General features: G+C 32.1%; 1 protein-coding gene across 4 annotated transcripts in view; it reads left to right on the top strand.

Moving 5' to 3' along the window:
* The window catches only part of IPMK (inositol polyphosphate multikinase), a 65,204-nt gene extending 52,750 nt beyond the window's left edge, over window positions 1–12,454 (top strand). For all 4 annotated transcript variants that reach the window (XM_053910286.1, XM_053910285.1, XM_053910287.1 and 1 more), the window contains 2 exons: window positions 5,674–5,755; window positions 7,236–12,454. In XM_053910286.1, coding sequence (XP_053766261.1) covers window positions 5,674–5,755; window positions 7,236–7,858 — 705 coding nt within the window. In that variant the 3' untranslated portion in view covers window positions 7,859–12,454. The remainder of the gene's footprint in view (window positions 1–5,673; window positions 5,756–7,235) is intronic.
* The last annotated feature ends 243 nt before the right edge of the window (window positions 12,455–12,697 follow it).

The following is a 12,697-nucleotide window of genomic DNA, read 5'->3' as shown; positions in this document are numbered from 1 at the left end:
TATACGACAAGAGTTTATTAATATTGTACTTAGTCAACACCTGTGTGAGCATATACAGTGGCCCCCATGCAGAAAAGGGTTGAAAAGAAAGGCAGTGAGAAGGAGAGCATTACGATGGAAGTTAACAAGGAAATCATTGAGAAGTAGGAATGAGGTATGTGAGTGAGTGGCTGAAACTGCAAGAGTTTATAAGAAGTTTACATCTGCATCTTGTCTGCACAGGAGGAGGAGAAAAAGGTGGAATCCCTCACTTCACATAAGGTTAAGGGAGATCTGTAAAATGTGGGAAACAATGCAAAATTTTGTAGAAAAGCACCACCCGAATGAGGCTGTAAGCGTGCGAGTGATGAATCTGTTTAACAACAATGCACTGTCACATTTCTGCAAAATCTTCAAAAGGAGGCAACAGCAAGTGTCATTGGTTAGTTTCCTTTTTAAAGTTGCGCGAAAAGAAAAAGATTCCATTGAGCCAATAGATGGCAGTGATTCCGTTAGTGAGAGTAAAAGTCCTACACAATAACCCTCTCTCGTCTCCCTCACAGCAGCCACGAAGGTTTTCAAAGGTAAGTGCAGGTTAACTTGTTTATTTTTCTTTATATTTTGTATTTTCTTTATTATTTTGTATTATGTTGTAGTATTATAATCATTTTTCTATGAACATTTTTTGGGTTGTGGAACAAATCATCTGAGTTTCCATTATTTCTAAATTCGCTCTGATTTACAAGTGCTTTGGATTACAAGCATGTTTCTGGAATGAATTATGCTCACAAACCAAGGTTTTAATGTATAACATTGTGTAGTTTTAAGGTGTACAACATGATTTAATACCTTTATATATTGCAGTATGATTAAGCATTAGGTTAGCTAACATCTCTATCATTTTGAGAATCCTTTTTAAAAATTATTTATGTGTATAGAGATCATGAGTGGTTTTTTTGTTGTTAACACATTTTGAGTATACTTAACTGTTCTTATAAAAATGATTTTTTCTGTAGTCACCTGTAATTTTTGATGTTTATAAAAGTGTCTTCTTCCATTTATAGTAACACTTTGCTCAAGATAAACTATATTTCTTTAATAGGCAATATGTGTTTAAGCACATGGTTGTAATTAAACTTTTTCAGCGAATTGTAGCATTTGAGGTAGATGGTAATTAGCTATAACAGACTAAAAGTTTTAAAATATCAGTTTCTAAATCAGTATATTCTTATTCCTTCTTTAAAAATACTTACTTAAAATTTGAGAAAGTACATAGTTGTATGGTTCAGACTCCAAAAAGTATAGAAATAGGGGCACCTCGGTGGCTTAATCAGATAAGCACCTACTCTTGATTTTAGCTCAGGACATGATCTCACTTTGTGAGATTGAGCCCCACATCAGTCTCTGTGCTGATAGCGTGGAGCCTGCTTGAGATTCTCTGCTCTCTCTCTCTCTCTCTCTCTCTCTCTCTCTCCTCCCCCACTCGTGCTCTCTTTAATGAAAAACATAATAAACATAAAAAAGTATGGAAACATAAGCAGTGAGAAGTAACTTTCCACACAGCATACTATATTATACTTTTTCCCCAGTGTATCCTTTCAGGGAGATTTTTAACATACACAAATACTGTACATATGTGTTCTTTTATCACAAAACCTACTTTGAACACTGTTCTATATCTTGCTTTTTTTCCCAGTTTACATATCACAGAGATCTGTCCACAATGCACACTATTATTGTACCATGATTTAACCAGCTCCTTCTCATGAATCCGTTGTTTTCAGTCATTTGCTATTACAAATAATGTTTCAAATGAATAAACGGAGGAAATAACAAAACTAAAAGGCATTAGACAGAACGGGAAAAGATATTTGCCAATGATATATCGGATAAAGGATTAGTATGCCAAATCTATAAAGAATTTACCAAACTCAACAGCCAAAAAACAGATAATCCAGTGAAGAAATGAGCAGAAGACATGAATAGACACTTTTACAAAGAAGACAGCCAGATGGCTAACAGACATATTAAAAGATGCTCAACATCACTCATCATCAGGGAAATACAAATCAAAACTACAGTGAAATTCCACCTCAACCTGTCAGAATGGCTAAAATTAACAACTCAGGAAACAACAGATGCTGGCGAGGATGTGGAGAGATGGGAACCCTTTTGCACTGTTGGTGTGAATGCAAACTGGTGCAGCCACTCTGGAGAACAGTGTGGAAGTTCCTCAAAAAATTAAAAATAGAGCTACCCTATGATCCAGCAATTACACTACTAAGAATTTATCCAAAGGATACAAAAATGGTGATTCAAAGTGGCACATACACCCAAATGTTCATAGCAACACTATCAACAATAGCCAAGTTATGGAAAGAGCCCAAATGTCCATTGACTGATGAATGGATAAAGAAAATGTGGCTTATCCATATACATATATATACATACATACACAATGAAATACTACTCGGTGATGAAAAAGAGTGAAATCTTGCCATTTGTAACAAGGTGGATGGAACTAGAGGGTATTATGCTAAGGAAAATAAGTCAGAGAAAGACAGATATATGACTTTACTCATATGTGGAATTTAAGAAACAAAATATGAGCATAGTGGAAGGGAAGGAAAAATAGATAAAAACAGGGAGGCAAATTATAAGAGATTCTTCAATACAGAGAACAAACTGAAGGTTGCTGGAGGGGTATTGGGTAGGGAGATGGGCTAATGGATGATGGACATTAAGGAGGACGGTACTTGCTGGGATGAGCACTGGGTGTTATATGTAAGTGGTGAATCACTAAATTCTAGTCTTGAAACCATTATTACACTGTATGTTAATTAACTTGGGTTAAAATGAAATTTTAAAAACTTTAAAGAATAATAAATAAATGATTAAACAGAGACCTACCTCATTCCACCAATGTGCTAGCATACTTATATGAGGGATAAGTTCCCGGAGGGGAATTGCTAGGCTTCTATGAATTTGTAATCTTAGTAGATATTGGCAATCTACCTCATACAGAGCAGTGGTTTTGAACGAGGGGCAGTTTTGCTCCAGGGAGACATTTGGCAAAGTCTGAGGACACTTTTTTTTTTTTTTTTTTTTTTTTTTTTTTTACGATTTGGAGAAGGGCTGTGCTCCTGATATGTGCGACAGCTGTTTGATTTATGTGAAGTATTCACACCCTTTGTTCATTTTCCCCTGAGTAATCACGCCCTTTGCTCATTATATAATTTTCAAACCTTTTCTCTGTGTCTTTTTGCCTTTTGATTTCTGCATGGCAAAAACACTGTGAACATTTTTTAAGACATACTGTATATGAAGGGAAATTCTGAGTTTTTGTTGGAAATACCTTCTCTAGTTATCAGTTATTCAAGGATTCTTCCATCTTTGGGGGACACTTTTATCATTTCCTTTTGTGTATTTTGATATTTGATGTATTTGGAATTTATCCTGGTATAAGGTATAAATACAGTTTTTTTTTATCAGTACTTAATCATACTAACACCATTTAATAAATAATCCATTTCCTACTGATTTAAAATACAAATTTATCACATACTAACTTCTCATGTATTTGATTCTAAAAATATGTTTTAATGAAATCACTATCTTGGAGATATCTGCACTCCCATATTTACTGCATTATTAGCTATAGCCAAGATATGGAAACCACCTAAGTGTCACCTAATTGAATGGATAAAGAAGATGTGGTGTATGTATACACACACACACACACACACACACACACACACACAATGGAATATTATTTAGCCACAAGAAAGAAGGAATCCTGCTGTGCAACAGTATGAATGAACCTAAAGGCATTTTGCTAAGTGGAGTAAACCAAAGAAAGACAAATGCCATATGGTACCACTTAAATGTGTAAATTAAAAATAAAAGGCCGATTTAATGGAAACATTAGAATTGTGGTTCTTAGAGGTTTAGGGAAGAGGGGAAGTGGGGAGATACAGGTCAGAGGGTACAAACTTTTAGCTATAGGATGAATAAGTTCTGAGGATTTAATGTACAGCATATATGTGTGTGTGTGTGTGTGTGTGTGTGTGTGTGTGTGTGTGTGTAATTTGTCATTTATTCCTCAATAAGGTTGGAAAAAATATAAATAAAATATGTTTTAGTATCTGGTAGGGTGGCAAGGTTATTCCCTCATTATTCTTACTTAGATTTTTTCCTGCCTCTTCTTTTTTTTAATATATTTTGAGAGAGAGAGCACAACCAGGGAAGGGGCAAAGAGAGGGAGGAAGAGTGAGAATCCCAAGCAGTCTCCATGCTTAGTGTAGAGTCTGATGTGGGGCTCAGTCCCACAAACTGTGAGATCATGACCTGAGCTGAAATCGAGTCAGACGTTTAACCGACTGAGCCACCCAGGTGCCTCTATTCTTGTTCTTTTTAATGTGAACTTCAGATTTAGCTTATATTTAAGAAATTGTTTTGTTATAATCTCATTTTAGTTGTTGATTAAGTAGAATTGATATCTTTTTTAAATTTATTTTTTATTTTAATTTTATTTTTGAGAGAGTGAGCAGGGAAGAAGAGCAGAGGGAGAGAGAGAGAGAGAGAGAGAGAATGAGAGAGAGAGAGAATCTTAACAGGCTTCATGCTCAGCACGGAGCCTCAGGGCTTGATCCCATGAACCTGGGATCATGACCTAAGCCAAATTCAAGAGTCACACGCTCAACTGACTGAGCCACCCAGACACCCCAAATCGTTGTTGAATTTCGTCTTTGAGAACATGGGTATGTGTGTGTATGTCTTAGGAATGTTTTAAAGGTGTTTTTATATAGACTTACACTTAGTTTATGCTTTGTTTTTGCATTTGTAAGTGGGGTCTTCCATTATATTTTCTAACTGGTTATTTATATATATGGAAACATATTCTATTTACCAATGTGAACTCACCATTTGAAGTTTTTATTGTTTGTATTTTTCAGTTGATTTCCCAGTATACAACCATTATCTACAAAAAGTAATATTTTTTATCTCCTTTCCAAATTGTTTTACCCCTTTGTCTTGTCCGTTTCTATTTGGTAGAAATTCCAAGAACAATATTAGATAGTAATGATGATAAAAGACATTGTGGTAGAATACTTTTTCTAAAAGCTTCTTGTATTTTAGGATGGTTGCTTCCTTAATTTCCTTTAAAAAAAATTTTTTTTAATGTTTATTTTTGAGAGAGAGAGAGAGAGAGAGAATGAGCGGGTGAGGAACAGAGAGAGAAAGACACAGAATCCAAAGCAGGCTCCAGGCTCTGAGCCATCAGCACAGAGCCCGATGTGGGGCTCGAACTCAACGAACCATGAGATCACAACCTGAGCTGAAGTCAGATGCTCAACCAATTCAGCCACCCAGGCACCACCACCCCTGCTGCCTTAATTTCCTTTTTAAACTTGATGCTAACTTTTGGTGGATTGATACAGATCCACCAATATGATTCTTTCATATTGGAAATATTCATTTGTCCTTTTAAAGAATTTTCATCAATAAAAGATATAAATCTGTTAAATGCCTTTTTAGCAACCACTGACATGATGATAATGACTTTTTTCTTCTTAAATCCATTAGAATGAAATATGAGTAGATTTTCCCATCTTTAATTATCCTTGCTTTGCTGGATAAGCACCACATGGTCAAGGGCTATTAGTTTTTAATATTCAGTGCTTTTTGTCACAGGTTTACCAAATTCATTCTGACAGCTATGAGACACAAAACCAGCACTACGGAAGAAGCTTAACGAAAGAAACTCTAAAGGATGGTAAGGGTTGAAAAACCATATTTCAATGTACAGTTATCAAAATAATTCTAAAGTAGTTTCAATTTTAATTCTTTGGTATAATGATTCATTCCGCAATAAATAAACTTAAAAAAAATAAAAGAACCTTAAATTTACACAATTGTACTAATCATAATTTCTGGTTTGTATTACACCAAAACCCTGGATCCATGAATGCCTTCTTTTACATTGTATTTCATTTCTTATTTAATAATATATTTTTAAAAATGAACATCTGTGAACCAGCCATAGAGCCCAAGTCTTAGAACTAGAGGTTGTCTTTAAAATCCAAATACGTAGAGTATAGTATATTAAAACTACTTCTTACATAAGAGACTTTAAAATGTGTATTGTCATATGTAATGCGTTTTTATCAAAATCTCCCATGTATAGTTGAGCTGTGTATTATAAGCCTCTAGTACTACATAATAAATGGCATTAGAAGTGTTTTAAATAAAATCTGTTAACATGCCTCTAAAATATTTATAGCCAAAATATTACAAAAGCAATGATATCTTAATAGATTTCTGGAAATAATATTCTATTAGAAGTTTATTCTTAGCTCTGCGTAAGATAGGAAGGAGCTTATGTGTAATGTAAATAGTTTGAAGAAAAATTTTCATTATATGTATAGATACATATAATACAGATAATATTAATACAGATAATACAGATAATAATATATAATACAGATAATATTCAGATTGGCTCTTTATTAAAATATTTTACAGGCTGATGTGAATATACTTTTTAGCAATTTCTCTTCCAAAGTAGGGGGGACAAGCTATTTAAAAACAAATCAAATTGCATAGACCTAGAAATTCTCAAATACTTAAATACGCATAAATAATTTTAAAAGAGGCCTAATAATCTGATAGGTTAAAACATGTAAAAGTCTCCATTTTGAATAACCTATTCAACCTGAAGTATTGTTGATACCCAAAGCGAGCTTAACTTTTGTGAAGAGTGATTTAATCAACATTATTAAGATCAGAAAACAGTATTATAGTATGATTTGGTATTTGGTAATGGGCTGTTGACACCATTACAAGTGGTTATGATTTGACTCTAGGTTTTAGATTAGCTCCTGACTGTGATTCTAACAAATAAGAAATCTTACTAAAAAATCTCTCACACTGGCAAATGAAGCAGATCTTGGAATCACATTCCTTAAGAGAACATATATAGAGAGAATTAAACTACCAGTCTGTGTGTAATAATTTTTTAAATCTAAATAGTATATTTCACTTTACATAAGTGTCATTTTTTTCTAGTAAGAGAATCTTCACTAGAAATCAAATTGAGGTCCAAGTTTCTATGTCTGACTAGAATTTTGCCGGTTCAGTTTATTGTAAGGGGTAATGGGGGAGAAATTTGAAGAATTGTATCTAAGATGAGTTTACTTCCCAAGGGATAACTAGTTTATAATTTCATTATAATCCTAATATTTTCCTTTTTATAGGGGTCTCCAGGTTTTTTCATAATGGATTCTGCTTAAGAAAAGATGCTGTTGCTGCCAGCATTCAGAAGATTCAGAATATTCTGCAATGGTTTGAAAATCAGAAGCAACTAAACTTTTATGCAAGTTCATTACTGTTTGTTTATGAAGGCTCATCTCGGCCAACTACTACAAAATCAAATGACAGAACTTTGGTAGAAAAGTTTTTGTCCAAAGGACAACTGTCAGACACAGATGTACTGGAGTACAATAATAACTTTCATGTGTTAAATTCCACAGAGAATGGAAAAATAGATGTTTCAGTAGGCAAAAGCTTGTCCAAGATGTATGCTTGTCACAGAAAAATGTGTTCAAAAAAGCATCACAGTCATACTTCATTGAAAGCTGAAAATACAGAGCAAGACAATGGGTGGAAAAGCATGTCACAGGAACGTTTAAATGGAAATGTACTTTCCCAACTGGAAAAAGTTTTCTGCCATCTTCCCACTGGTTGCCAGGAGATTTCAGAAGCAGAAGTGCGAATGATAGATTTTGCTCATGTGTTCCCTAGCAACACAGTAGATGAGGGATATGTTTATGGGCTGAAGCATTTAATTACTGTACTGCAAAGTATTTTAGACAATTGAATCCTTTGCTGTGGTCTTTTTAAGGGATGGGGCAATCATAACAAAAGCAGCAGTCAATATCTCTATACTTGTAAAGCTATGTAAAAAATTTATATTGTGAGTCTACATTTTGTCTTTATACTTTTGGTAGAAGGGTTATCTTTTTTATAATCTTACTCAGGAAAACTATCTGTTCATTAGAAAACTATGAAGAATAAAAAACTTAGGAATGTTAAGCAGGGAATGTGGTGGTACATGGCTTAAACATCTATTTGGCTCAAGCAAAATGCAAACCATTATTCAGTCATTAAGAGTTTATTTAGCTTTCTGTAGCCAATTTGTCATGAAATTTCTGCCCACCCAACCTTGACAATGAGCCATATCTAAACTCATTAATTTATTAGAACACTTTAAAAAATCTAGAAAGCACAGGTTGATGTCCTTAGTATTGCTATGAATGAAGTTATTAAAACTGGAGAAAATTCTACTTCAGAAAGTTAAGTACTGTTTAGGTGTTATATTAAAAGTTCAGACCAGCATATCAAAAGGTGCTTCTTAGTAAAGTGATTTAGAATTATTGCATTCCAAAAGCAGATTTTCTCTTTAATTTCCATTTATTTGCATATTTCAAAATATTATATAAAGATAATTGAAGTGAACAACAACAACAACAAATTTCTTGGAATTAAGTTCACTAATAATTATTCTTGCCAGGGTTAGGAGAAGAAAAAGGGCATTTGCAAGGAGCAAAATGTTTTCTTTTAAACTCTTAAATTGATGCAAAAATTAGAAAAAGTATTTACTATATTGTGAAAAATGTTATAAACCATATAATACCTTTTCCTACCTTTTCAAAAGGTAGATGATTGTCTTATTTTTCCTTTAAAGACCTTTTGAGAATTTTCTTTTAAAATGCATGTATTTATATGTCTTCATTTAGTTAAACAGTAGTATATATTGCTAAAAAGTGTTTCTTAGAATTCTAATAAGCAGTGAAGGACACCACCCAGTATTGTATCAAAAGTACCATGGGTAATTAGTGCACCTCTATAAGTTTGGTGCATATCTAAATCCATGCTTCTATTTCACTCTTACTCAAAACAGTTTTATATCCTATTCCAGATAGAAATAACAATTTAAATTGTAATGAGTGGAAAAATTATTATCTGTATTATCTGTGTTTCACATCTACTACCCTTTAAAAAATAAGTAGTTACTTGTTATTGAAAACATTAAAACTTTGAAATTAAATTTGCAAATATGTTAGATATTTATGAAAGCATTACTTGCACTTTGATTCACTAACACATCTAAGCAGTTAACAGTTTTGCTGTATTCTTGGAAGATGTTTTGTATTTGTGAGCTGTTGAACTTTCTCCCCTCTTTTTCCCCTAGAATTACAAATTAAACTTTTAAATCTTAATGTCTTTTTTTTTTAGTGTAAAGTATCACAATTTCGTGTTTATTTCACCTTCCCAGTCTGTGTTTTTCACAAATATCTGAGCACAAACAGAAGTACCAAATGCTCTATGAATTCTATGCTTAGTAGCTCTAGTAAACCTGAATAACTTTAAAATTCATATACATTTTGTTACAGCAAAATTTGGTTTTAATTTTTTATTTAGAGTGAGAATAAGTATTTTTTATAGAGACTGCATATTTTTCTCTACTGCCTAAATAGGTATTGGCTGTAGCTTTTCTTTGTGGGGATGAATTTCAAGTCCTAATAGTCAAAAATTTTTTATTCTAATTTTTTTTCTCCCACAACATAGACTTTTGTTGTTGTTGTTGTTATTTGGACAGGGGTTCATAAGTCTGAAGCTCAGATAATTAACAATTTTGAGTCTTAACAAGAGGGTTGTTTTGAATGGGATGGTATCAGGCTATGTACAATGAATTTAATAAATTTAAATATTACCAGATTTTTTGCACATTTTAGCTCAATAAAGTGTGAATCAACTGTTCTAGATTTTCTTTATCCATATGTAGAAATATAGTTTTGTAAAAATCAATGTCTTACCTTTTTGATACAATAGATCATATTTTTTTTTTTAAATAAAACAGGAAGCGCTTTTGTCTTTTATTTTTCAGGGAAGAGATTAACATTTAATTCTGTTTGTTTACATTTTTTATCACTGTTACCCAGTGCCCATTTTATGTTATTTTATAAGTAAACTTACATGTCACAGAATAAGTCTCTGTTTATGTAATCTACATGCGAATATTTTACTATCTATCTAGCCCAGTCACTTAACATTATGCTGAAATTTACCACTGTGGGGAAGAATGATCACTATTCACCAAGCATGTTTAAACATGTACGTGTTTAATAAATAAGCATAATAAGGATATAGTTTGGGTTAATAGGATTACCATAGTTTATTCCCCCTAGGAAATATAAATAATGATTTTAGTGTATTTCTTTTGGAAGGCACTCATGAAAAGGACTTTAAGAAATGGTGGATAGTGAATAATACATTTCTCTAATAAAAATTTAAATTGTGTAATAGTTTTATAATAAAGTATTTACACTAATATTTTAATATGGATGGAAGTTGCATAAATTCAAGTAAATTAAAAATTGATGATAAATGCTAAATATTTTATCTAAATAGTTTTTCAAGAAACAGTTGTGAAAATGTGTATATTAAATGGCTCTAACGTGGAACTTGTATTTTCAACTCAGTATTCATTATTCTTTGTTTTACGTGTCTGGAAAGATCGTACTTACTATGCCTCTTTACACTACAATTTGCTATTGTGGAGCTTTAGATTGTATTCAACTGAATAAGGACTTTTTTTATGATTTTGATTGAGTATAACTTACTATTTTATGATTTCCAAAATGATGTTCTTCATATTATCTCTGTAAAGTCTATATATTAAATTTATAATAATATAACTTAAGAAAAAGGAATTAATTTTCAGAGATATTTCAGTTGTAATTTTCATATTTCATGCAACTGAAAACATTTGTTTCTAGGATTGGGAATACTGAGAAGATATGGGATGAAAGAAGGTATGTAACTGTTTTATTTGTGATATTACAGAAATTTTGTCCACTATTTTTAAAACATTGTCATCATTTTAGTACTCTTTTAGCAGTTAGGCATTTGATACTTTAAAACTTGATTTGCTCTTAAAATTGTTTACAATGCTTTGTAATAATCTTCCTTATCCTGTGCCTTTAACCTTGATTTGATATGTTTGTAGCCTCAGTTATCCTTCCACTACATCCTGTAATATTTTTATAGCCTAGGCATCAGTTTCTTTTAAAAAAAAAAAAAAAAGTGTCAATTTTATCACGTAAAGAGGTAGCAATTGTCTATTGATGCTTTGGAAAGACAAGTAGAGTTGCCAATGGAGGCCAGGCTTCTTAATTCATTCAAAAATATTTACTGGATTTCTACCATGTGCCAAACATTTTTAGCCCCTGAATATACAGTTGTGAACCAATCAGACAAAGCCCTAAACATTTTCAGCATTCTGTCTAGATGGGGTGGGGTTGGGGACTTAATTAAAATAGAGATACAGAGAAATATGCATTTAATGATAAAGTTCACTAGCATTTGAATTTGTGTAAAGATAATTATTAAGCTGAGCTAAAGCAACTGACAATATGTTAGAAAGGTTAAAAATAATATGTTGCATCATTATAACCTCTATTTGACTTTTGGGTTCAGGTAGCAATTATAGATAGCATAAAAAGGCCTTAATTTTTCTTTTCACTTTTCTTGCCAGTAAAGGTACGTTTATTTTTAGGCCGTCCATTTAGAGTAGTGTTTTAAAATAGCGTTACTGTGAAAAATATTCCATTACGTATTCACAAGCAACTTACTGCACATTTTTAAAATTGTGTTTTACAATTTAGTTAAAAATATTTTAGGCCTCAATTTCATCTTGAAATCACTGGTATTTTAAATTTGGCAATGAATATGAAATTACTTTTTGATTTACAGAATGCTTGTATTATTACTTAAACTACTTGTTAATATTTTAGGAAGATTGGAATCTTTGGCTTTTTGATGTTTAAATTCTTGTTACTTAATGTTGATAGTGTCTAATGAGAGGAAATAGTGTTCATGTGATTAAATAAATTAGAATGTACTTTGAAGAATTTTTTTTTTAATTGTTAAACTTTGTCATCATGGGGTTAAAGTTTGGCCTGGTGTTCACTTACAGCGTATATTAAGTTTAATTATGAAGTGAAATAGTTTCAAGTAAGATGTGGAATGCACCTGCATATAAATGAAATTGGCGTGCACAAAGACACTTTACTGTAGGGAGCTGTACTGGAAGATTTATGAAAGCATGTGAAATTGCACCTAAAATTGTATTAGTGACTATGCTAAATTTATTGTACTTGATGAGTGAATGTATTTAGTGTAGTCAAAGTTACTTTGGTTTAAATGTCTAAACAATGTCTCTCTTTTTAATGTGTTTGTAATTTGTATTATTGATGGGAGTATTCTTGGACTGCAGAGGTTATTGTCAATGTGTGATTTGTGTTTTTATTTCATAGAGTCATCTAATGTGGTATACCGATTTTGATAAGTGATACTTAGATAATTCTAATAACTGTATATTTGACAACCTATTAAAATGTTTTGCATTGGAGCTTTTCTTTATTAATTGTAATATGCTAACAAACTCATGGTAGTTTAAAAATAATTTACTCACTCAACAAATATTTGAGTGCATGTTATGTATCAGAAACTGCAGAAATCATTAGGGATTCAGAACTGATTAAGACAAGATGTTAACAGAAAAAAGCATACTCATTGCAAATGAAAAAGTATGTAAACTTTTTGCTTGAATATTTATTTTTCTATCAAATGTACTAAAATCTTTAGAACCAAC

The sequence above is a fragment of the Panthera pardus genome, unplaced genomic scaffold (genome assembly GCF_024362965.1).
Source record: "Panthera pardus isolate Hobbes unplaced genomic scaffold, ASM2436296v1 HiC_scaffold_22, whole genome shotgun sequence".
Taxonomy (NCBI): domain Eukaryota; kingdom Metazoa; phylum Chordata; class Mammalia; order Carnivora; family Felidae; genus Panthera; species Panthera pardus.
Note: the sequence above shows the minus strand (reverse complement) of the source record. Positions and strands in the feature narration are given on the sequence as shown.